The sequence below is a fragment of the Bidens hawaiensis genome, unplaced genomic scaffold, assembly GCF_021521415.1.
Source record: "Bidens hawaiensis isolate Kalapana, Puna unplaced genomic scaffold, B.hawaiensis_p1.1 tig00044377_1, whole genome shotgun sequence".
Classification (NCBI taxonomy): domain Eukaryota; kingdom Viridiplantae; phylum Streptophyta; class Magnoliopsida; order Asterales; family Asteraceae; genus Bidens; species Bidens hawaiensis.
The window spans coordinates 1-27,276 of record NW_027497891.1 but is presented as its reverse complement, the minus strand read 5'-3'; the positions used below and the strand labels follow the sequence as shown (position 1 = coordinate 27,276).

The 27,276-nt window shown below is 41.1% G+C and overlaps 1 protein-coding gene and 1 pseudogene across 1 annotated transcript; both read left to right on the top strand.

Moving 5' to 3' along the window:
* Positions 1-17,995: 17,995 nt before the first annotated feature.
* Positions 17,996-20,327, top strand: LOC143594961 (uncharacterized). The gene is made up of 7 exons (XM_077074134.1): positions 17,996-18,703; positions 18,841-18,994; positions 19,074-19,150; positions 19,235-19,274; positions 19,577-19,631; positions 19,711-19,780; positions 19,892-20,327. Exons 1-7 carry the CDS (start codon positions 18,185-18,187, stop codon positions 20,087-20,089), a joined length of 1,113 nt encoding a protein of 370 aa, XP_076930249.1. The 5' UTR covers positions 17,996-18,184; the 3' UTR covers positions 20,090-20,327.
* Positions 20,328-24,214: 3,887 nt separating this feature from the next.
* LOC143594960 (UBP1-associated protein 2A-like) lies at positions 24,215-27,215 on the top strand (annotated as a pseudogene).
* The last annotated feature ends 61 nt before the right edge of the window (positions 27,216-27,276 follow it).

Here is a 27,276-nt window from a genome sequence, read left to right as displayed (position 1 = left end):
GATATTAACGTTATAACAATAAAAATAACAAAAATATAGTAATATAATAAAATTAAATACAATAATAGCTAACCGCTGACCGGTGATTCGTAAAACTCTCCTAGCAATCTTAACAACAAATTGTTTGATCACATCTTCACTATTTCTATTATCCAAATATCCAATCGTTCGACCGACTAGCGGAACAACCATTAAATAAAATAATCAAATAGTTAAAATCATACCTTGTTGAGTCATTGAGTTGGTATGGCGGTGCCCAGTTATCTGTTCGGTGTTTGCGACAGTGGTGGACTGCTGGAGATGGTGGTGATTGGTGGCAGGGAAGTAGGGAGCTAAAGAAAAAGGTTTGGAACTTGGAAGAGAGAACGAGAACGACGAAGCATCGCCAGAGGCCTTATTTTGATCGGAGTTTTCTTTTCTTTTTTTAATTATTTATTATTGATTTTGCTATTTGGTTTGGGCTTAATAACTTATATTTTTACCAATGAATTTAGAATAAAAATTTGTTTGGGCCCGATAGTTTTAAGAGAGATCAAAATCCAATTAATACATAAGAATTATTTTTTAAATATGTATGAATGTTTTATTTATTTATAAATAGTAATAATTTCCACCAGAGCATCCATGTTATTGTTCACGTTAGCAAAAACTAACATAATCCAACCCAATTACTGAAAAGCTCATTGTTGGCCAATAGGTTGAAACCTAAGACTGTTATGCAATGTTGTTGAGACTGGACTAGACCGGCCGGTCGGACCGGTTCGACCGGAATTTGGTCCACCGACTGCTCCAGTGAGCCGGCCGGTCCGAACCGGTTCAACCGAAAATCCGGACCGGTTGAACCGGTTTTCTATGAAAAAAATTATTTTTTTTTTCTAAAAACTTCTTTTCGGCCGTCATTTTTTTCCCGAAATTGTTCGGCCGGTTCCTGGTTGAACCGGTGACCCGGAAGCCTCTCCGGTTTGACGTCCGATCCGGTTATGAAAACATTGCTGTTATGATACATTTTTAAAGTTTGACTTAACACTGACTAATGAGACAAAGTTTGAAATATCAAAATCCAACATCTCAAATATATTACGCATCATTCTTAACTTTTTTCAAAAAAAAATTTTGATATCCAACAAATTTTTTTTTAAGAACTTTAATAGATGGGAAACGGGCTTCCCCATATCACCCAATTTGAGTTAAGATGATTGATAAAGCATTAACTATCATAGCATTCAAAGTTTTTTTTTTTAAAAAAAAATAGCGTTTGGATTCATCACAAATACCCGAGTGAGTAATTCTGAGATGAGATGTCAACCGGTCATACTGATTTTGACGCTCTAGGCCTGACTCACCCAAGAAAACCACCAAGGGGAAACCCGTCACTGTGGGGAAAACCCCATTGAGTCAGGTTTCGAACTTGAGACCTCAAATATCACAAGTATTAATCATCTCTCTCATGTTATTGAGCCAGAAGCCAGAAGACCAATTGCATCATAACAATCAAACTAAACAAAAATAATTTATAATAAACAAACTTAAATAAAAAATGATACATCAATAATAATAACTAATATAGTAGATTATATACTTGGCTTACATGCTCATTGAAGAGGTAGGTCCCAGCAGAGACCAGTTGGTCCCGCAAGACTCACCTTGAACAGGGTTGTCTGCGCAAAGGCCATCTGCTCCCGCAGGACCCACCATGCTCATAGAATCTTACGCGCAGTACGCAAGCTGTACACGCAGGGAAAGCCTCCCAATGGTGAAGTACCCCGCCTGTTCCCGCAGTTGCGGATACAAGCCATCAGGGAAGGCTACCCGCAGACAGCAGGGCTACACGTACAAGACTAGCTACTTCAGCAGTCACATGAAGGCATGAGCAAGGCGGGAACAATCCCGCCCAAATGAGCCAGTCTGATTCTGAAAGATCTTTTGTACCATACCTACCAAGGTATGGATAGGACAGACGATCTGACCAGAACAGCCCATGAGCCAATCACAGGGTGACAGCTCACCGACAACAGTGCGAGGAGGAGCACCCTCTAGTACTGTTTGTCACTATTAGCCGCTGCCTACTCACCAACCCTCACTGTGGAGCAGGCGCAGCCTACAGTTGGTGGAATAGTATTACTGTTGGCCGTAACCTATTCACCAACCAGCATGGCCTGCGTACAATCCACAGTCAGTGGGACGTGCATGGTCTACAGTTGGTGGAATAGTGCAGCCGACTTTATTACTGTTGGCTGTAACCTACCCACCAACCAGTATGGCCTGTGCGTAATCCACTGTTGGTTGAACAGGAATACTATTCAGCCGGCTGTACCTTCTAGAAAACCTACCTTCGGCTATAAATACTCCAATATCTTGGAATGGTAAGATCATCTACTATCTCGTATAACTTACTTGATAATTGCTCTAATAGTATTCATATACTTTTATATTCAAAGAGCAATATAGACTGATTCTCACGCCGGAGGGTGGTCACAAGGAGGAACCCCCCCCTTCTCAGTGACGAGCTTACGGTGTCTGTTTTGCAGGTTCCCTAAAGTACAACTTACTCTGCTGGACCTAACCTTCGTGGGAAACATTATCTAGCCCCCAGATTATCCATAATCTGCCCGGGGTCGCTTAGTGTTTCTTCATTGGCGCCATCCGTGCATAAAGCTAGAACTACATCTTTCTCCAGTTTTTCAAAACTTCCAAGATGACTAGAGAAATTCCGGTAACCACAACCCCAGCCACTGGGGTTAACACCGGCAACACAATGTTTACAAACACTACCCCAGCCACCCAAGCTGGGGCAAGTGAAATACATTTTACGAACACTACCCCAGTCACTCATGTAGGGGCAAGTGGAGTAAATATTCCACTGGGATTCACTGATGCCCAGCTGGAAAAACGACCTCGAGCCCCTCGCCAAACACTTGATCAAGTGAAGGCATGGGCCGAGGCACGTCAAAGAGAATTTCAGGCTGAGTTGGACGAACGATTGCGTTCAGTCCAACAAGCTGAGGAATTCGGTAGTACTCGCCAGCACCTCAACATGAGTAGTGAGTACGAGTACTCAGACGGCGACGGGGAAGACTCCGACACCGACGCGAACCCTCGCCATAGGGCGAAAGGGAAGCGTAAGGAAACGGATCCCCAGCCAAAAAGGAACTTTGGGGAAGCATTCCAACCAGTCACGGAAAAAAGCTCTCGCGACTTCTCCAAGGCCTTTAGACCTACTGCTACAAACGCAGGAAGGTCAAAATTTGCAAGGGACATTGCAGAAGCAATCGCCCCGAGGAGTGCCAAACAAATGTCCAACGTTGGCACATACGATGGTCTATCCGACCCAGATGACCATCTGAACAGGTTCATTGCGGGGGCAACCGTCAGTAACTGGACGGAACCCACGTGGTGCTACATGTTCCAGATGACTCTGGTAGGAGCAGCCAGAGCATGGTTCGACCGTTTACCGGTCCACCACATTTATGACTGGGCAGACTTCCAGAACAAGTTCAGTCAACAGTTTAGCCAACAGAGGAAACACACTGAGGAGCAGTGGACGATCCTCAACTGTGTCAGAGAAGAGGATGAATCCTTACTAGACTTCATCACCCGCTTCAACTCCAAGAAGGTGAGTCTGGGCAACATCAGTGAAGACCTCGTTCGCGCCGCTTTCATTCAGGGCGCTGAATACCCAGAACTCATCCGCACTCTGACGGGTAAAGACGGTATGCCATCCACGTGGGATGCCATAATGACGGCAGCCAAGCGCTTTGCCGAAACAGAGAAACAGCTGGGAAGAGATCTCCCCCACAATACAAACCTCTACACGCAGAGGACAAGGGAGAATAATGTAAGAACCGCCCGGCTAAACAAAAAGAGGCGGCAAGGTATTTGGCAGTCAAGGATAAACTTTGACGCCCCCTCAAGCTCTCGCCCTCTGGTTGGCGGAAGGGAAAAAACGCACCCTTTGAACCGAAAAAACCGCTGGACGCCACTCACCAAGAGCGTCACGGAGATATTTGCCACGGAAAAACTGCCATGGCCAAAAGCTCCAGTGATCCGACAGAAACCCAATGCGGATCAAAGCAAGTCTTGTGACTTCCATGGGACAAAGGGCCATAGCACTGAGGAGTGCACATCCTTGAGGGACATCGTCGAGACATTCGTCAAGGATGGGAGGCTCGCACACCTCGTGGCATCTATCAAGAAGGGAGGAAGGAACGACAACAGGTACAGGGGTAACGGACGGAAGCCCGTCGACATTAGCATCAACATGGTCCATGGTAAGGTCAGAGGAAGAAAGAGACCAATGACCGAACCATGCGCATGGAAGGAAGCAGAAGTGCGCTTCCCGCGAGTGCCGGGAGGCCCAAACAAAGAAGGCCCCATTGTCATTAAAAGCCAGCTGGGGCACTACATCACCTCCCGCACCCTCGTTGACAATGGCGCATCGTCGACAGTGATGTACAGGCAGTTCTTCGACAAGCTCGATGATGAAGACAAGGAACGCCTGGAGACGGTCTACGCTTCAATGGAAGGGTTTGACGGCAGCATGAACACTCCCTTGGGCATCCTATCTTTCCCCGTCACTCTCACTGATGGAAATTATTCACGCACGGAGGATGTGGATTTTGTTGTGATGAAAAAACCACATCATACGTATGACATCCTATTCGGGAGAGACGGGATGGCAAGATTCAACGCTGTGGTATCCTCAGTCCACGGCATGATGGGATGGCCAACAACTGAAGGCGTAGCGATGATCACGGGCATTCCCCAGGTATGCATCGCATCTGTCTCCTCTAAACCCAAACCGAAGATGGCCAAACAAACCATCACTGAGCCTGAACAGTGGGCATTCAATGGGAAATATCCCGATCAGGCCGTTACCATTGGCCCGACAATTGTTGATCCAACACGCACCTTACTCAAGCGCTTACTGCAGCGAAACGCAGACATCTTCGCGTGGACACCAGCCGACATGACTGGTGTACCCCGGGGAAAGGCAGAGCATAAGCTCAAATGCGATCCGGCCGTAACGCCGATCGTACAAAAGCGCAGAGTAATGGGGCCCGAGCAAACCAACGCGTGCAGAACCCAAGTCAAGGAACTCCTTGATGCGGGCATCGTGCGCGTTAGCAAATATCAAACATGGGTTGCAAATCCCGTAATGGTACCGAAGAATAACAAACAATGGCGCATGTGCATAGATTTCAAAGATTTGAATAAAGCATGCCCCAAAGATTGTTATCCGTTGCCAGAAATTGATCTCAAGGTGGATTCGGTGGCACCATTTCGCCTTAAATGCTTCTTGGATGCGTATAAGGGGTACCATCAAATCCACATGGCTGTGGATGACCAGGACAAAACCGCCTTTCGGACGCCCGATGGCACATTTTGTTATAAAATGATGCCGTTCGGACTTAAGAACGCGGGGTCCACGTACCAACGACTAATGGACAAAGAGTTTCACGCCCAAATTGGGAGAAACTTGGAAGTCTATATGGATGATTTGGTCATCAAAAGCCCCGAGCCAGAGACGATGTTGAAAGACATTGAGGAAACTTTCAACACGCTCAGAAAGATAAACATGAAGCTCAACCCGAGCAAGTGTTCATTTGGGGTGGAAGAAGGGAAGTTCTTAGGGGTCATTATTACTAAAGATGGCTTCAGAGCGAACCCTGAAAAGGTCGAAGCCATTGTCAAAATGGAATCACCTACCACCATAAAACAGGCTCAAACACTTAATGGACGACTAGTCGCGCTTAACCGCTTTTTGGCAAACCATGCGGATAGGTCGTTCCCTTTTGTGTCAACACTAAGAAATTGTTTAAAGAAAACGCACTTCCGCTGGACACCAGAAGCGGAAGCAGCTTTCCAGGAGATTCGATCACGCCTGATTGAACTCCCAACACTCACAGCACCACAAGCGGGAGAGGAGTTAATCCTATACCTCTCCGCAACAGATAGAGCAACCGGGGCAGTCCTGCTTGTAGAACGAAAAGGCATCCAGATGCCAATCTATTATGTTAGCCGCGTGCTGGCAGACGCGGAAACCCGGTACTCTACCCTGGAAAAACTGGTCTTGGCACTTATACACGCTTCACGCAGGTTGAGACGATATTTCCAGGGTCACCCAATCACTATTCTCACCAACTTCAAACTCTCAAATGTTCTAGGCAAACCCGAGTTATCGGGACGCCTAGCCAAATGGGCAATTGAATTGGGAGAATATGCGATTCAATACAAGCCGAGACCAGCCATTAAAGGCCAGGTCCTGGCTGATTTTATTGCCGAAGTCCCCGCTGCGCGGGAGAAAGAGTGCCAGGAGGAGGTTCAACCCTCCCCAGCACACGAAATCGATGAGGTCTGGCGACTCTATACTGATGGAGCAGCTAGTAACGAGGGTTCAGGCGCAGGGTTAAAATTAACAAACCCAGCAGGCCAGGAATATACTTATGCTATTCGGCTGGATTTCCCAAGTACGAATAACGAAGCTGAATATGAAGCATTCCTGGCCGGATTGAGGATTGCGCGTAAAATGGGTGTAAAAAATTTGGAAGCCCATGTAGATTCCATGCTAGTGGCAAACCAAATAAACGGGACGTACACGGCTGTAAATGACACAATGGCCCTGTACCTTGCCCAGGCCAAAGCCATCATGCGCGATTTTAATGATTGTAAAGTGATACATGTCAAGCGCAGCGAAAACAAATCTGCGGATGCGTTAAGCAAGCTTGCATCACTGGCCTTCACCCACTTGGGTAAGGACATCCGCGTGGAACTCCTCGAAACACCATCAGTCCCGCACAAGGAAATTTGTGTCATCCAAACCGGTACAGAAACATGGATGACCCCAATAATAAAATACCTTGAAGCAGGAACGTTACCAGAGTCGAAGTCACAGGCAAGAAAACTACGCTGTAAAGCACTGAATTATCAGCTGGTCAATGACACCCTTTACAGACGTAACTTTCTTGGCCCATTGTTAAGATGCGTGGACAACCAAGATGCTGATTACCTCCTAAGGGAGGTTCACGAAGGCATCTGTGGAGTACACGCAGGCCCCCGCGCTGTGGTAGCCAAGCTAAACAACGCGGGATACTTCTGGCCGGGTATGCATATGGACGCGTTGGCATACATCAGAAAATGCAGATCTTGTCAGCTTTACGCACCCAACACGCATCGCCCGAAAAATGAACTTGTTCCTGTCACTTCCTCATGGCCATTTCAGAAGTGGGCCATTGACGTGACAGGCCCATTTCCAACAGCAGCTGGGAATGTTCAGTTCCTAGTGGTGGCCATTGACTACTTCACCAAATGGATAGAAGCGAAACCTTTAGCCCAAACAACCGCAAAGCATATCAAAAAATTTATTTGGGAATTTATTATTTGTCGTTTTGGACTTCCACAGAATTTGGTAAGCGACAATGGCACCAACTTTGCTGACAAGAAGCTACAGCAGTGGCTGAAAGAACTTCAAATCACCCACACCTTTACCTCAGTGGCACACCCGCAAGGTAACGGTGAGGTAGAAAGAGCAAACAAGAGCATCGTCGAAGGCATCAAGAAAAGACTCTTGGAACACAGATCCGGCTGGGTGGACGAGCTTCCGCACGTCCTTTGGGCAAACAGAACGCTGAAGAAGACCAGTACGGGAGAAACCCCGTTCAGTCTCACTTATGGCACTGAAGCCATGATCCCAGTCGAAATCGGTTTACCCTCACCAAGGGTCTTAATCCAACCAGAAGACAATGATGCGGAAAGACGGTTAGACCTTATGCTAACCGAAGAGCGCAGAGACTTAGCCGCCGTGCGTGAAGAAAACTACAAACGACAAATGCAAAAGTACTACAACACGCGGGTAAAACTCTGCAACTTCAAGGAAGGAGACTACATACTGCGTAACAACGAGGCTTCGAACCAACAACGCCCAGGAAAGTTGGCCCCGATTTGGGAAGGGCCATACATCATCAAAGAAGTTCTGGGAAAGGGCGCGTACCGGCTCGAAAGGCTCGATGGCACTCCCATCCCTAGAACATGGAATGGAGCTCAATTACGCAAATGTTATATGTAGATCAATTCCAACTTGTAAAGAAAAGGCCTAGAGCCACTTCTAATGGAAATGATTCTCCTTTCACGATGTATTGATAGCTTGTAACCTATGAACTTCCCTTACGGGAAGAAGTAGTTGCGTGTGGAAGGCGGCAATACCCGCATAAACACAACGCCAAAATGTTAAAAAAGTTCCTAAGGAAAACCTACACGCAGGTCAGATGTAGGTAAAGTTTAGCCATCCTTGGAAGTGCAAGTGACGGTCTTACCCGCACAATCACGAACAAGGAAGCCAAACTTAACTTACCGTCTACCACGTTATAAGGTTAACTTATGAACACTTAAAAAAAGGACAAGAAAAACCTACACGCAGGTCAGATATAGGTCTAAAGTTAAAGCCATCCTAGTAAGTGCAAGTGACGGTTACACCCGCACAATCACGAAAGAGGGAGCGAAAACTTTAGTCCATTATCAACCACGTTCAAAGGTTTAACTTAATGCCTTAGAAATTTTGAAAAACCTACACGCAGGTCAGATAAAGGGTAAAGATTAGCCATCCTACCAAGTGCAAGTGACGGTTTTACCCGCACAATCACGAAGGAGGAGGCGAAACTTTAACCCATTATCAACCACGTTCAAAGGTTCTTATTCTAAGCACTTGGGAAATTGCTAATTTAAACTAAGTATGCAAGTCATAAGTTTATAAAGCAAAGAACCCAAGGAAATAACAATCTTATACGCAAAGAGATTAATATTTCACAATCAATTACAAGGGCTGGGTAACTACCCGCCTAAAAGAAATCTATACAAAGTCTATCCTAGCAGCGGGAAGGGATCTTCAGGATCAGGCTTCAGGGCCACCTCCGCTTGGGCCAGCACCATCAGAGCGCGGCTGCCCAAGGAAAGCCTTAAGGATGTTTAGCCCATCATCAGCAGCAGCGACTTCATTCACCTTCTCCACCACTGGATGCGGGAAGGCAGCATACTGATTCACAGCTTGGTCATAAGCAGCTTCAGTATTAACATTGAATAAAGGGAAGTTGGAGGGCGGAAAGCCTCTCTCAGCAAACCCTAGACCAAGCAGGAAGCCAGTCTTCTGCCCATCCTCATGAGAAGCGTTGAGGGCTGCGCTCATTGCATCGTCGTAAGAGGTCTCTGAGAGGACCTGACGCACAACCTACAAAAGAATACTTAGAACATTTTCTAATTACGAGCAGAAAGCGTAAAGAAAAAGAGGATACCTGAGGCAACGCTTCTCGAAGCAACCATTGGAGGGTAGCTTGACTTTCTTTACAAGCACGTTCGGCTCCGCTTTTATCAAGGTTGGCAAGTTGAACTTCCTTGGCGGCAGCTTCTTCGACGCTTTTGAGTTTCCTTTCAGTACGGTCAAGCACCCCCCTCTGGTCAAGGATCTCCTGCAGCTTCTTGGCATCTTCCATTGCCAAGGCGTCATGAGCATGCTGAAGAGCCTTTAATTTGCATTTAAGCTGCTCATTCTCTTCGCGAAGTGGCTCAGCAACAGCTTCAGCCTTGGCAGCCCTCTCAGTTGAGTTTCGCGCAGTCTCCTTGGCCAGCCGAAGCTGTTCATTCACAGCTTGGGCAGCCTTGGAGCGGGCCTCGAGTCGCGCCTGGACTTCAACCTCAAGGGCCTTGAATGCCTTCTCCTTCTCGGCTGCGGCAGCGGCCAACTGCCGGTTCTCCTCCCGAAGAGCCCGCGCTTCAGATATATCTTTGGCGCGAGCTGCTTTTAACTTGTCGTTTTCACGACAAAGCAGCTCGACGCGGGGCTGCGTTCGGGCCTGGAGAACCCGAAGCTCATTGGTTAGCCTACCCTCTTGGTAGCTAGCCATGGCTTCCCCCAACGCACCATGAGGAGCAGCGTGGCGAGCCCAGTCCACGCACTCCACAGGGGTGCGAAGGGTTGTTCCTCGGCGTATGTTCCATCTTGGAACATACACTTCATTGGAATCCGACACTGCAAAAGAAAAAAAGGCAGTTAGGAAAAGATGATAAAAATATGTAAAGGAAAAAGAACCCTACGTACCTGTAGGGTCAATAACAGGCCGATAGCCGCCAAACCCATCACCTGAACCTAAAGGAAATCCATCCAACAGGTCAGGCAGACGGGAAGGTGGCATAGATCGGCGGGAAGCCTGGCGCATACCTGAAGGTCCGGCCGTCGGTGCCGGTGGCGCAGGTATAGTGGCAGCCGCTGTGGTAGCCATGGTTGGCGCCACCTCCTCAGCAACAGTAACCGCCGGCTCCGTGAAAGATGCTGTAAAAATTGCACTCACGGCCGGCGGAGACACCTTCTCAGCTGGAACAGCCTCAGGAAGGCTGGAACCAGCGGAAGCAGGCGTAGACGCCTGGGTCGATGCCTCGGGAAGGCTGACCGAGCCTACCGTCATTGGCGGGGGAATACTTGCTCCAACTCCACCCTGGAATGCGTCAACATCCACACCTACACAAGCAAAAGTGTTAGAAAAATTTATTTTAAACAACAAATCTAGACAAGAATTATGGGGGTACTTACGGGGTTTCTTGAGCTTGAACGCACGGACGAGCGGGGGCGAACCCGATGGAGCCGGCCTCTTGCCACCGGTAACCGTCGTTGCCGCTGCTTCCTCGGAGGTGACACCTGCAGCCTCCGGAGCGGTGGTCTCTTCACCACCGGGCTTCCCCGCCACCTCTGCATTATCTGACTCCGAGTCAGATAGGACTACCGGGTCGGCCGTAGAGGCCACCTTCTCCTTGCCCTTCGCGACGGCAGCCTTTCTCTTCCGCACCAGTGGAGGACCTTCTGCGGATTCCTCAGAAGAAGAAATGTCATGAACTCCAGCAGCAGGCACAGCTTTGAGAGGTTCAGGGTAGAAGATAGGCTTACCTGGCCGACGGTGGCTCAGGATCTCTTGGCCTGGCGGGTAAACCTCCACAAACCGACCCGCAGTCTGCTCGAGGATGGGCAACTCGTTCTCGTCCAGAGCACGAGTACCCATCCGCGCAGGACCATCTTCCTCCCGCGGATTCAGGAGCGACTGAAGATCGTTACCCTCTGAAATCAACAAGAAAGTTAGAAAAAATCGTAGTCAGCAAAAAAGAAACAAGACATACCATAAGGGGTAGAGTTCGAACCATATTCAAGGACGATCGGAACCTTATCCGCATTCGCCGCCTTCCACACCCGGCTCATCCCCAGCATCACCATCGCCGACTCCGGAAAACGGAAAACCGGGGACTGGACCCGGGATATCTTAGAAAACCATTCCGCCTCCTCGTAGTTAAGGGCGGGAAGGTTCGGAAGCGCCTGGCCATTCTTAAACTTCATGGCGATGGGGACGGCGCGAGCGGATATGAAGAAGAACTCTCTTCTCCATGAGCGAAGACTCCGCTCGGTGGTACAAATCTTTAAACCCTTTATACGGGTTGTAAGAGTGTACCACCCCTGGATGCACCTCCAAGTGTAGAAGGTCATCAGACGGTCAACAAAGGGCTCAAGGCCCAGTATCCGGCACACCCACTCAAAGTGCCGGACCTTGGCAATGGCCATGGGGTGCACCTCTGTCAGGTGCACACCGTGCCTCTCCAGGACACGGTACACAAACTTTGTCAACGGAAACCTAAGGTTTCCGTAGACAAAGAATGCAGCATAAACCCCGATCTTGCCACTAGGGGCATCGTACACAGTATGGTGGGGTTCAGGAAACTCAGGCTCGAGAGACTCGAGCATGAACTTCCTGACGATATACTGGTACAGATCGACAGGAAGAGAACACTGGCATTCGCCAGCAGTCTTCTGATCATCAGTATCATGAGAAGACATGGTGGAAAAAAGAAAAAGATTTCAGAGTAAGGCTTTACTGAACAGAAAAATTTGCCGGAAATTACTTGAGAAGAAGAAGAAAGGTGAAAGTGTGAATTACAGATAACTCTCTTCCCCTTTATATAGTAATCGCAATTAATGCGGTGAATTTAATGCGGAGGAGAGAGAAATCAAAGGTGCAATGAAACTATGACACGTGGCAAAAAGCAGGCTGGCAACAGCTGTTGAAAGGACGTGTGCCAGTAATTTCGCGGCCACGCGCCAGAAAAATCACGCCCACGCGCCTGAAAAAGCGACTGGAATGACCATGTTCTGTCACGTCACCATAACTTCCTGCACGTCCTGACAGTCAGAAGAAACTGTCGCGCGACGTTTCAGAGGTTTGGACTGTTCTTATCTTTTCACCAACTCTTCGAATTTCAAAATTCAAAATTCGAAAATATTAAAAAGTAAGCGGGAAAATCCCCCCTTACCTTGGCAAACAAGTAACCGTAAGACGGATGCGGGTACAGTGTTAAGGCGAAACCCTTCACACACCTAGCACCCGCAGGGAATTGAAGCCAAGAAAACCTTGGCAAACAAGTAACCATAAGACGGATGCGGGTACAGTGTTAAGGCGAAACCCTTCACATACCTAGCACCCGCAGGGAATTGAAGCCAAGTATTCCTCGGCAACCAAGTAACTATAAGACGGGTGCGGGTACAGTGTAAAGGCAAAATCCTTCACATACCTAGCACCCGCAGGGAATTAACGCCAGGAATACCTTGGAAGTAAAGTAACCGTAAGACGAGCGCAGGTACAGTGTTAAGGCAAAACCCTTCACATACCTAGCGCTCCGCTGGGAATTGAAACCAAGAAGGATCTTCTGGGCAATGCTTGCGGAAACGGAAATAACATCCCCGCATAGCGGGAGCGTCGAGAACTACGTTGTTTGAAGCTCCAAGATGGAATTGGTGGTCTTAACATAATTGATCACTATGTTCGAAACTACCAAAACCTCATGGAAAATACATACAACTGGGACTCAATGCTCCTGACTTGCGAGGAGGTTACAGACCTACCCGCATCATACCCAAAGACCAAGCAGGAAACTCGGGCATTTCTGCAAGTGACAAGGACTTCCCATGGAAAACCTTACAAAACCCTTTTCAAAACCCTTTGCTTAAGTCCAAAAGTTCACCTCACTTTATTAAACACGCATGAGAAGAACATTGGACTGGGGGGACTTGAAGAGGTAGGTCCCAGCAGAGACCAGTTGGTCCCGCAAGACTCACCTTGAACAGGGTTGTCTGCGCAGAGGCCATCTGCTCCCGCAGGACCCACCATGCTCATAGAATCTTACGCGCAGTACGCAAGCTGTACACGCAGGGAAAGCCTCCCAATGGTGAAGTACCCCGCCTGTTCCCGCAGTTGCGGATACAAGCCATCAGGGAAGGCTACCCGCAGACAGCAGGGCTACACGTACAAGACTAGCTACTTCAGCAGTCACATGAAGGCATGAGCAAGGCGGGAACAATCCCGCCCAAATGAGCCAGTCTGATTCTGAAAGATCTTTTGTACCATACCTACCAAGGTATGGATAGGACAGACGATCTGACCAGAACAGCCCATGAGCCAATCACAGGGTGACAGCTCACCGACAACAGTGCGAGGAGGAGCACCCTCTAGTACTGTTTGTCACTATTAGCCGCTGCCTACTCACCAACCCTCACTGTGGAGCAGGCGCAGCCTACAGTTGGTGGAATAGTATTACTGTTGGCCGTAACCTATTCACCAACCAGCATGGCCTGCGTACAATCCACAGTCAGTGGGACGTGCATGGTCTACAGTTGGTGGAATAGTGCAGCCGACTTTATTACTGTTGGCTGTAACCTACCCACCAACCAGTATGGCCTGTGCGTAATCCACTGTTGGTTGAACAGGAATACTATTCAGCCGGCTGTACCTTCTAGAAAACCTACCTTCGGCTATAAATACTCCAATATCTTGGAATGGTAAGATCATCTACTATCTCGTATAACTTACTTGATAATTGCTCTAATAGTATTCATATACTTTTATATTCAAAGAGCAATATAGACTGATTCTCACGCCGGAGGGTGGTCACAAGGAGGAACCCCCCCCTTCTCAGTGACGAGCTTACGGTGTCTGTTTTGCAGGTTCCCTAAAGTACAACTTACTCTGCTGGACCTAACCTTCGTGGGAAACATTATCTAGCCCCCAGATTATCCATAATCTGCCCGGGGTCGCTTAGTGTTTCTTCACTCATACAAGTTGGATGCTCGTAACAATATGTAGATTGAACAAAGTGTATCAAACTGAACATATGAGAAATAACCGGTCAAAGTATAATCACATAAAGATTTATTCTTTTAAATTCTCTTCCTACGGGCTATTCTTCTAAGTTTGAAGTTTGTTTCAATTTTAAAATTTCAAGACTGATGTCTGGTTTTTTCAGATCATTACTACATTTCTTGATTTTTGATTTTCGATTATGTAAATTAAGTAACTATTATTAAATGCGACGAACTTTCTACCGCATAGCTTTTGAGGTACGTAGTCAGGCTTCCTTACTTTGTAATCACTACAACTTTATATTTAACTATGCAGATGCGTGTTCTGTTATGCCTAAAACTTTCAATGGTTCACTTTTAGCTATGACAAAATAGTGGTTTCAAGTTGGGCTGAAGTTTAATCATGTATGGTGAGTTTCCTCTTAAGGGTGGTCTCTGGGGTCCCGATGGGTAGAGTGATGTACGAGCTTCTATTCAAAGACGTGTCAGACTAGCTCGATTCTGTATTTGGGGAATGATGATGATTGAGTTAGCCCGTCAGTGATTAAAATTGTTTTTTAAAAGAAATATAGTTACATCTCAACTACCCCAACCAGATTCTTTTCAATCTAGTGTGTTAGCAAAATGTAAAGATATGTTCGAATGCCGAGGAGCCTCTTTTTAGATCAACAAGTTGGATTCTAGCTTTTAGATTAGATTTCCCCAGGCAACAAGTGTGCTCCATCCACTCATCATCTTCCATATATATATGATTAAAAATGATATGTTTAGAAAAACAAATCGGATCCAGTTTATTAAAGTTCACTAATAATAACTAGAGAATTGAAGAAACACGGATCCAATCCCCCTGATATGGGTCCTGGATTCAATGAGTCCACAGGGTAGAATATGATAACTACTAACACAGTATGAGCACAACTTCCCGAAGTCTAATAACCGGAACCTGCAAAACAGACACCGTGAGTCTCGCTACAGGAAGGACAAGAGGGGGGGGGGGTCTTCCTGTAACTACCCTCCGGCGTGAGAATCAGTATCGTTCGTAATGAAGAAAGTACTGAAATATATAGACTAAGAATAGTCAGAGTATATGTGAGTAAGAGTGAATGTGAATGAATGAATACCTCATGCAGGTTGACAAGGTATTTATAGCCGAATGATGTAGGAAGGTGATTGGGCCAACTATCCTCTTCTATAAGATCTTGGTAACCGCCTAGACGTGTGTCCCTTTGTGATAGGTTAAGCTATACGTCCCATGTGCATGGGTATAACAATCTGGACACGCGTCGTCTGATGATAGGACGTATCACATCCTGGCCATGTGCACGGTTATAACAACCTGGCCAGGTGTCCTTTGCTCATTGGCTGGCGAGTCACGTATTCTTCAAGTAACAATCGTGGATACTCTTCTAGAGGATAATTAGTTCATGACAGCTGTCCAGTTGGCATTGCTTTTCGATCATTTTAGCGGACAGATGTCCTATCTCGCGGATGACTTCTGGGGGTTCCTGGATGCTTCCGCGTGTGGTGTGAGGACGTTCCTCTTCTACCGAGTTATGCGGATGACCCATATGTCCCGCATGCGGTGTATGAGAGGTTTCTTAATGACCCGTGGGTGATACCTAAGGGTATTTGGGTCTTTTTGGTACCCTACCTTTATAAGTCCCCCAGTCCAGTGTTTCTTTCGCGTGAAGTCTTTATGCGGGTCAAATTTTAGACTTAATGTACTTTGGGGGTTTTTGAATTTTAGGTTTGGTAGAAAATATCCTCTGTTGGTGTAGATAATCATGAAAAAATGAAAATCTTTCTAAGTTTTCACAAATAATAGAGTTTCCTCTGTAATCAAATTTTGTGTGTGTGTGTGGAAGAGATCCAAGCAAATCACTGTTTAGTGTGAGAACATGTAGAACTTCAAAAAAAATAATTAGATTGTTCGTTACCTCCAAATGTGTATGTAACAAAATATAAAAATATATTTTTTTTTCTACTAACCTTGTTCTAAAATTCAAAAATTACATTTAAAATTAAAATGTAACAAATCACTTTGATTGCTCGTTACCTCCAAATGTGTATGTAACAAACTAAAATAACTCTTTGATTATACACATTTGTATGTAAAAGTAAGATAAAATGGCAAAAGACGTCCTTTACGTCTGCACGGTTTTTCAATAGACGTCCTTTGGCAAAACTTATAGCAGAAAGCATACTTCATGTTTCAAATCTATTTCACATCACGTCCTTTGACACTAACATCGTTAATTTTTCTCGTTAAATCTGGACATGTGCAACGCACATGAGGGTAATTTTGTAATTTTCCAATCTATTTATTAACAAACAATCTAAAAGAATAATATAAAAAACAAAACTCTCTCTCTCTCTAATCTTCATCTTCTTCTTCCACAGTAACCATCACCACCATCACTCACCTACCAAACAAACAACCACCACCCCATCACCTTCCACCACAGCCACTACCACTTGCCTCTATATTACCCTAGATTTCGTCCGCAGTCGCCACCATCAGAACAACAGCCACCGGATTCGTCCACAAACCCTAGATTTCGAAACCCTAGGGTTGGAGACAAACACAATACTTGCAATTTATGGCATTTCACAACAGAGAGAGGCGCCGAAGATGGTTCTGAACAGTGAGTAGATCGTTATTGTGGTCGCCGGAGATAGAGCCGTCATGGTGGTGGGGGTGGTCGTCGGTTCCGTGCTGCTGGCCGGAACTGGTGATCGTGGTGAGAAGTTAGTAAGCGAGAGAGAGAACATAATGGTGGTTGTTTGGTTGGTGGATTGGATGGACTGTAATGGAGATGAGGATGAAGTTGGTGGGTTGAAGAAAGAAGAAGGAGAGGAGAGAGAGAGTGTGTGTGTTTTTATTTTACGGTTGGAGGGTAGTGGTGGTCCAACGGCGGGTACAGAGGTGGGTGGTTTGTCGGTGGTGGTGGGAGTTTGGATGGGATGATGATGATGGGTGGTGGTTGATGGTGGGTTATGAAGATTTGGGGAAGAAGATGGTTAAAAGAAAAAAAGCTTTTATTTATTTAAAGTCTAAAATTTTAAGTCAATCACACAAATAGCCCCTGAGGGGGTAAAATGACTAAATTGCCCTTACATGAGGTGCACATGACTGAATTTAACAAGAAAAACTAAACCTCGTTAGTAAAAAGGACGAACCGTGCAACGTTTTCTGAACATAAAGGATCTTTTCTGTCATTAAGTTTGCTAAATGACGTCTATTGAAAAACCGTGCAAACGAAAAAAACGTCTTTTGTCATTTTGTCTAAAAATAATAAAATATTAAAAACAATATATATAAATTATTGATAAAAAAGCATTGTGTGTATGTGTTTACACTCACTTATATCTCAAGTACATCAAGTTGATTTAATTCAACCTAACACACTTAAAGATTTGCTTTATTGAATTTGTGCTTTGGAATAAATTGTGAAATATGACAATAGATATGAATATATGCTAAAATTCACATATTATATAGTAAAATAAATTAGATGCCTTGGCTCTAATATTCTCTTATTATCTCACAAGTTAAATTATATTAAATTAAATTCCAGGAATCATATATCAATCGGACCCTGAAACATATATATGTAATTTTTATCGACCACACGATGAATCATGCAAAAGACAATTTATTTTTATTTATTATAAAGACGGCATAGCGAAAGAATTATTTTTATAACCATTTCATTTGAATTTAAAATGAGTTGGAATCATCGAATTAAAAATGGATGGGTGTTGATTTCTGCTATCAGAATAATATATATATATATATATATATATGAAGTGTCTAATAAGTGACCTTCATTGTCTTCATAATGTAATGCATACTCTTTTTTAGCATTATAAAGACACAATTTTTTTTAATTCTTGTAACTTTTTTCTTCGTATTCTTCGTGTTCTTATCTTGAATCTTGATCGAATTCTTGAAGACTTTATTACAATTCGACGCAAGTTTTGATCGAAAAAACTTTCTTTTTTCGTCTCTTTGTTTCTTGATAGAAGATGGGTTGTAACCAAGAAATGGTTTACAATCTAAATGCTAGAGATTTTGGTGGTGCACAACAACAACCATGGCAAGTTGGAGTTACCATTTTGCCATCCGAAATCATTAACCAGAACTATCAAGACGATCAACCACAACAACAACAGATGATAAGTTACAGACAACAAGCATCACCTTATAGTAAGACAATTATGGAACAGATTGGATCACCATCTTCCGCACTTTTAGCAACCGAACGATATTTAGGGTTCTCTCAAAATGGTGTTCAAAGATTTTTTAATGAAGAAACACATGTTTCTTCTACACCCCAGATGAAATCTAGTTATTTTATGCACCCTAGTATTGAAAATAGGTATTTCAGTTCTTATGATAGATCATACAAGATGAGGTGCGTTAATCAATCTGGAAAAGATCAGATTAGAGAGCTAAAAAGAAAACTACTTGACGAATCTGATGTATCAGCTGACTGGAGACAATCGCCAACTACTATTTGCTATGATGGAAATTTGGATCTTGGTGTAAGTTTTGGTTAGCCAAGATTATTATCTATTATTATAGTTATTATTATGATTCAATTCTTTTAGTTTTTGCCTTATGTACGTTATTTTGTTTTTGGATTTGTTTTATGATAAATTGATGTTTGTGTTTGTTATAGGGGCAATTAGGTCATTCTAAACCGCCTTCGGGTCAGGTTTCATTCAACAATACAAGTCCGGGAAGTGTAGCCCCAAGTAAAACACGAATCAGTTGGACTCAAGATCTCCATGATCGGTTTGTGGAGTGTGTGAATTGCTTAGGTGGTGCTGAAAGTAAGTACTTTTTTGTAAAGTTACATTTGTACCTTTTATGCGTGTTAGAACTTTCGTTAATATTTATTTATTTTACTAGAGGCGACACCAAAGGCGATACTGAAATTGATGGACTCAGAAGGGTTAACAATTTTTCATGTGAAAAGTCATTTACAAGTAATGGATATCATGGAACAAATTTTGTTTCCCTTTTAGTAGGTTTTACATTTTTATTGTGATTGATTTCTGTTTATTTTTCAGAAATACAGAATAGCAAAATACTTACCGGAATCTGCAAAAGGTACGAAGACTTTGTTAAATCATCGTGTTCGTGTAGAATGTGGGAAAATGTGGGTGGGTTGTATCTTAAAACGGGTTCAAGATTCTAGTTGAGCTAACGCGAAACACTTTTTGTTTAAAGAAATATAATTCTTATAAACATTATAGTTTTATATGTTTACAAAAGCTATAATATATTTGCTTTTGTAAAATGATTTGCCAGGTTTTATGCAATAAGGTAATGGTTTTCTTTTCAATCATTTTATTTAGTTTTTCATTATCTAAGGTTCTTTTTTGTGTTCTAATAAGGTTCTTGTTGTGTAGGTAATTCTGAGAAGAGAACTAGTATTGATACCATATCGCAAATTGAAAATATAACGTACGTAGTTTTTTATTTTTTTGTATTTCCGTCTTAATGTGGATTCTTTTGTTTACGTGAAACTTGAATTGTTCATCAGTGGCATGCAATTTAAGGATGCACTGCAAATGCAACTTGCTGTACAAAGGCAACTTCATGAGCAGCTAGAGGTAATTAAATTCTAGTTTATTTATGAATTTTTTATAAAAGTTTGAAGCATAGGCTTTGGTTTTAAAGTTAATAAAAGAATTTGTTAACAAAATTTGCTAATGATATTTCAGATTCAAAGAAACTTACAAATGAGAATAGAAGAACAAGCAAAACAACTAAAGAAGTTGTTTGATCAACATCAACAACCTAAAGCGAACAAGTCCTCTTCGCCCGATGATTACCACTCTACAAATCTTGATGACGATGATGAGATTATGAATTTGGAAGATGATTCTGAAAGCACTATTTTCCCTTCCAAAATAAGCTAGATTTTCATCAAGAAAACTCGAGTTTCGATGAAATATCCATTTGTGTTTTAAGAGTGATAGGAAATGCAATATCTTCACATGATCAAGAAAAAGAAAAAGGTTGTAGATGATCAAGACAAGAGCTTTTTGTGAATGGACTACATAATCTTGAATTCAAACGCGTGTGTTTATACTTGATGACTATACTGTTATCTTGTGTACAAATAATATAGATTTTTTCCTTTTCGAATGGTGTTATTTGCCTCAATATGTACACTTATTTTGTGTACAAATTAGCTCTTACAATCAATAAGAATTACGCATTTCGTTACAAGAAATGAAGAGGGTTGATTTCATATGGTCATTTAACGAAAGAAGTTATGATCATTATATCAAATTCCAAAACGATCATTCAAGCTCCATAACTCAGCTATAACAACTTAACAAGACACACTCGCTAAATGGATATAGACTTAGCCTTCAAGGTTGCTTATAAAACCTATTAATTCCTGGTGATCTATATACTTTCTGCATTAAACATTCATCTTCTTGCACTATTGCCAACATAAATTATTAAACTATTAGTTAAAAATAAAATAAAACTTTCTTGTGATGAATTTGGAATACTTTCTGTACTTTCCAGGTTGGCAGCTTTATACTTTTGTTCAACATTTAAAAGAAAGTTTTGTTCTAAACTAAGACTTGTTCTTGCATTATGAAACAGTGTGTTACAAACAAATATCCCAACAATAATGACAAATAAGGACGCCATTAATTAGAAAAAAAATGACAAATGAGGAAGGATTTTAGGTACTAACAAACAATAATGTGGCTTTCATATAACAAGCACCTAGTAATAATCTTTCATAACCACCAAAAGGACAAAATTATGTTTTGTTTGTAACAAACAATAATCTCGAATTTTCGTGGCCCGCTAAAATAATAAAAATCTCTCTCCTTAATTTATTCTCTTTACAATATAAATCATTAATTATGGAAATTTCTTTTTCATCATATGATATGCATAATATAAGTTTAAGTTGCGAAGCTTGGGCTAAGTTATAGGAATAATCGAAGTTATTGAAGAATGATCGAACTTAATACCTATAAAAATTTCAGACAAGATTGTGAAAATTTACCCTACGAAGCGAAAAAACGAAGGTTACCCGGGACACCCCCATCCCCTCATAAGCTTCGCCAATGCTTAACATGCAATGAGGTTCCCCCAATATGAACAATAACGGAATCAAACTTCTTTATCGGTGGTCAATAATAAGGTCATCTTCTCTACTGGCTAAACTAGAGGGTACTAATTATATTTTTCTAGAAAACTCTTATATTTTATATATAAAAATTCATCCCTTGCGTATAAATGGTTTAGAAACAAATCTTTATGTTTTTGGTGAGTGTAGATCGGTTAAAATATTTGGGATTTGGTTAAAGGGTTGTTAGATTGAATTTCCGGATTGTGAGATTCCATTCAGATCTTATGGATTTGCTTAATAATTCGGCAATTAAATTTCGCTAAGAAAGAAATAGGCTAGTTGGAATCTTCGGAATGACACGGTTTTCTTGAAAAATCATTTAAAGACTCACAAAGTTGTTATTTGATATTTTATTTCTCGATTTTTTGGTATTCAAGTAGGAAAAAATATAAAATCTCTAGGGTAAGGTGGTTGAATAACCCTCTTCTAAACATGTACTTTTTTCATTTCACCCGTCTAGCTTCATGCTAGTTGGTGTTTAATTTAATCCAATACAGCCGTTCTTAGAAAACTTAGTAAAAATTCAAAAAAAAAAAAATCATAATTTTAACTCTGGACAAACTTTTTTCTATATATATACTTTTTATAAGCATGTAGAAATACATTAATGTGGTCTATGTATAACGACAAACAGCTACATCCTTTGTATCCTTGTTATTTAGGAAACTCTATCAACCGGCCTTGTAATACTCGTTTGTAAACTCCGAGAAAGACAGAAAGAAAAACAAAAACAAAATGTTGGAAATTAGTTTAATCTAGAGTATAGTTTGGTTTCAAACCATAAAACCGTATAAAATTGTCATCAGTTTAGTTTTGCGGTCAGTTTTTACTTTTACTTTCGGTCGGTCGGTTTCAATATTTCCAAACTGTACTGAACGGTTTGATCTACGGTTTATTTCGAAAACCGACCGTATAATACTAAATCGGAACGTGAGATTTAACAATATATATTTTAGATTTTTTAATATACTTTATATTACAAATATTTAAGTATATGTATTATATTAGATTTTGTGGGTGCTTCCATTGCCGTGTAGTATCAAGTCTAATAATTTTTTGTTATGTGTTTCCAAAAACCATTCTACATGTAACCTTTGCATATTAATTCCATTTCTACATATTAATTCTAATATTCTAACTACAATAACGTAAATATACAATTTTTTTAATTAACACATTCAGTTTCTTTCATATGCCATTTTTATAATTTATGCGGATTTTATAAACTCACAGTCAGCCCAAACCGTGAAACCAAACCGTTAGTAACGGTTTGGTTTCGGTTTACGATGATAAAAACCGTTACTAACAGTTTGGCTTACGTTTGATCCAAAAACTGTCAAAATCGGATCATGAACACCCCAGTTTGGTCTATATTATATCATTGAAAACCTCAAAAAATTTCATGTGAAATATGGTATTAAAATCCCAAAAGGTTCTAGTTTTAAGACTTGGTGTTGTGGGAAGTTTTGATTTATAAATTAATTATCTTTTATATATAATGGATTAATTTACATGGACTAATACATGATTTTCTCCTTCATTGATCAAAAATTTAGATTTTTGTTAAGTCTCACGATCATCCAATAATAAGTAAAGAATCAAGAAAATTCATAGATAGACGTTGATTGTTTTGAAGCGTGGATATATGGACTATGGATAGATAGGTGAAAGAACCAATTGGTGGACGTTGGAAACATGGGTCGGAACCATTACCCGGGGAGGGGGGGGGGGTTGCTAACCCCTCGATCAGGAAAATTTATTGAACTTTTATATATAAAATCTGAGTTTCCCTAAAAGTAATTTACAAGTTGTAGCCGGAGAGAATAAAGCCTTATGATAATCCTTGGGTAATGAAGTTCTAGTTCCACCACTGGCTAGAAATAGGGTTTTGAGTATTTGGTACTTCAACGATGCACTCCTAAGTCCTACCGTCCAACCATTGATCATTTTTATCAACAATATGGATCAACCCCTAATATGTGTTGAAAGTTAATCTTAAAACGAGATAAAAAAAATTGGAGTTAACGTGACAAGTTTAGTTTAGTTAATTAGAATTTGGCTAACAATTTGAATGTTTAGATTTATCTAGTTTACTTTTTGAAGTTAAAAGTTTAAGTTTGTATGCTAAGTTTGAGTAGGATTAGTATATTTTAGTATAAATAGATGGGTTAAAGACTTAAAGGTCCATTCTAAGCGTGCGAAGAACACAACTTGTTTAATACAACACATGCTGCTATCTTTCATATTCCCCATATGATTAGTCAAGACTCTTAAGTGTCATGCTAATACTAATAAATACATAAACAAAAATCTTGGCACTCATGTTCACAAATCCAAAGAAAGCAAAACAATAAACACAGAAAATTTTATATTGCTACACATTTAAAAGAATACACCTAAATAAATGATAGTGAGTCATTGTCCTTCATTTTGAATTTTTGATGAGACCGAAGATATCCTCCCACTCTATTAGATCGAACTGCCAACAAATGATGCCTATAACTTTAAGCCATTAAGCCTCTTCTTTCTTTATCACTCTATGAATATAGTGAATACAAACATCCTAGCATTAGCATCGTCCGGTGCTTTGTAGAAATCGATGTTTCCAATACGCGAAATGTAAATGACCTGTGTTTCGAATTGGCAATGAAGGTGACATTCATATGAAATTTGGGAACACATGCGCTAAAATTTGAGGCATGAGATACGTTAAGTGGAAAGCACGACATTTTCTTTATTTCAAGTTCTTTTACAACTGATTAAGTGAAAAGCACAACATTTTCTTGAATTCAAGAAAAGTCACAAACCATATCAGTATCACTAGTTTTAAGTCTTTGACCAATAAACTATTCACGACCAGGTCCTGAGCCAACAAACTTGGATGGTCAGAGTCAACTCAAACTCAGACTCGTTTACAAACCAAACCAACTCGACTCATCTTAAGTCTTCAAACGAAGCTAAGCATATAGCCCAGCCCAAACTTGGTAATACTTTAAACCGAGCCAACTCAGTTAGGTTCGGTTTGGCCCAGTATTGTGTTCACTTTGGTTTATAGTTATAACTTTAGATTAACAATTTGACACACGGCCCATCAACTTCCGGGTTGTAACCCGACCCGACAAACACTTATTATTCTGAAAATAGGTTATTTGCAATCGTTTAAAATCCACAAAACAAGAAGCATTGAACAAACACTCAAAACCCTTAACAACAACAATGGCCAAATTACCCTTAACAACATATTATCACAAGAACAGCTGCGTTCACTCCTAGACCCGCTTTCCAAAACCCAGCTTGTAGATCTCTTATCAAAGCTGTACGTTTCTTATTTCATTTATCCTTTTCTTCAATTTGTTGTAAATTGTTGCATAATTTTGTTAATTCAAGACATGGGTAATTTAGGGTTTGTTATCACTTGTAGTCTTGTTACCTAAAGACTGGATTTTTATCAGATTTATGTTATAAATTTGCAGGATTTATACTGTTAGTTTCTATTCTGTTACAGAATTTGAAATTCAAGACATAAGAAATTTAGGGTTTGTTGATACACCGGAAAATGTTTAATTTTTATCCAAATTATGTTGTAAAGTTGCAGGCTTTTTAATATTAACATCTAATTTGTGTGTATATTGTTTGATAATCTTTTTCTTCAAATTGTTATAAAATGTTACATAATTTGTGATTCAAGAATTGGGAAATTTAGGGTTTTTCAAGTTACATCTGAAAAGGTTTAATTTTTATCAGATTTATGTTGTAAAGTTGCATGCTTTTTAATATTTACATCTAATTTGTGTACATTTTATTCCATAATCTTTTTCTTCGATTTGTTACATAATTTGTGATTCGAAACATGAGAAATATTGGGTTTGTTGTTGCACCCAAAAAGGTTTAATCTTAATTAAATTTGCTAACTTTTTGGTATTAACATCTAATCTGTTATTCAGTATGGGAAATTTAGGGTGTGTTGATCACTTGTAATCTGAATGCGTAATTTGCTTATTTTTCAAGATACACCCAAAAGGTTTAATTTTTATCAGATTTATGTTGTAAAGTTGCAGGCTTTTTAGTATAAAATTCTAATTTATGTGTATCTTGATTTAAACCAAAAGGGGTTTGTGGTTAATAAGTGTAGTGTGAAATGATGATGAGATGTGTGCTTGTTTGCATGTTTGAAAATGAAGCGGGTGCGAATACCCTTCAATTGCTGAAGAAATTAAAAGTGTTGCGAGTGCTGATCCCGCCAACCGAAAGCTTTTTGTTCGTGGCTTAGCCTGGAATACCACCACTGAAACCTTGTGTGCTGTGAGTGCTTTGTTGATTGCTTGTTGTTTGAGGTGGCAAATTGGTCGGGTCCAGTCATGGGTGTAATATCTTTGTGCTTGTCAAAACGGGTCTGGTCGGATTGTCCAAAATTACCCTTTGTCCATCTTTTAATAATTAATTAGTATGTTAGATATGATTACAAAGAGTACTTTTTGAATAAAATGATTTGGGAGGTTTCAACTCTTTTGACCGTTAGAGATAAAGCATTACCCAAATTGACACGTTTATATGTAAATGGGCGTTGGGGTTGCCACCTCTAGTTGTGATGCTTGTGTTGTATGTGTATGTGTGCATTAAATTGGATTTTAGTATTTTGAAGATGTTAGTTTGTGACATTTCAAGATCTAGCATACACGGTTTATGAAGTACAGTTAATAACGTTATGATTATATATTTATATCTAGGCGTTTGTTGAGCATGGTGAAATCGAGGAGGGTGCTGTCATAATTGATAAAGCAAGTGGAAAATCACGTGGGTATGGTTTTATCACATATAAAGATATTGTTTCGACCGGAAGGCTCTTGAAGCACCAAGTAAATTGATTGATGTAAGTCTTCATTGTTCTTTTACGTGTTCGTTCTCTACTAGTTCTAGTTTTTTTTTTTTTTTTTTTTTAATGTTGGTGAACTGTTTACTAAGTTATTATTGCAACCTTAAGAACCACAATCAAAGGGTCATTTTGATGAAGTTAAGAGTTGGCTACGGGGTTCACGTTTATCTTTCAAAAGACGTTTTTCTGCTGCAAGTTCTTAAGTGCTTCAAAACAGTCTGAATAAGTTTTTTGTTAATAACTTGTCACTTTGTAACTTGTATCTAATGGAAGTATAATTGCTTATTGTTCTTCTACTATTTCGACACAAACATCTGTTTATTATTTTGAATTATATTTAATGTTATCTTATGTTTTATTAATGATTGTGAGTATAGAACCAATCTACGAAATTTATTGGTAATTTGGTATCAGTTTTTAATTATTGATATTGAAAGTAGAAGTAGGACAACGATTGATGAAATTTCGGTTAAATGACAGTTTTGGACCAATTTACTTACAAATTGATGGATTTCGGTTATGTTTCTTGTCTTAACACGTTAAATGGCCGAATAGATCAAATGGTCAAAATGGGTTGAATGTAATTTGTGATAATGACATAATTTTTGCGATGATATATACGGATATACAAAATTGTTTGTGGGCCATCCACACTTAAAATCACATTTTTTTACTCGAACTCGTTACGCATGTCGACTTTTATGGCTCTTGATAGGCTGGTGGCATATTATTTCCTTTTCTTTTTTTGCTAAAAGCTCGTTTTTATATATGTTTAGGGTCGAATGGCGGTTTGCACTCTGGCTTGTGAAGGTGTAACTACCACAAGTAGTAGTGATCAAGCACAAAGGAAGCTTTATATTGGCGGGTTGTCCCCTGAGAACGACAAGTGAAATGCTTCTTCTGTTTTTCAAAAAACATGGTGATATAGAAGAAGGCTCTGTTGCATATGACAAGGAAACAAATAAATCACGGTAAATACTTTGCATATGTTATCCATTGCTTCTAATAGAGGCAACAATATGAGCGGGTTGAGTAACAAGTCATATCAGGTTTAATCTTATTTTGTTATT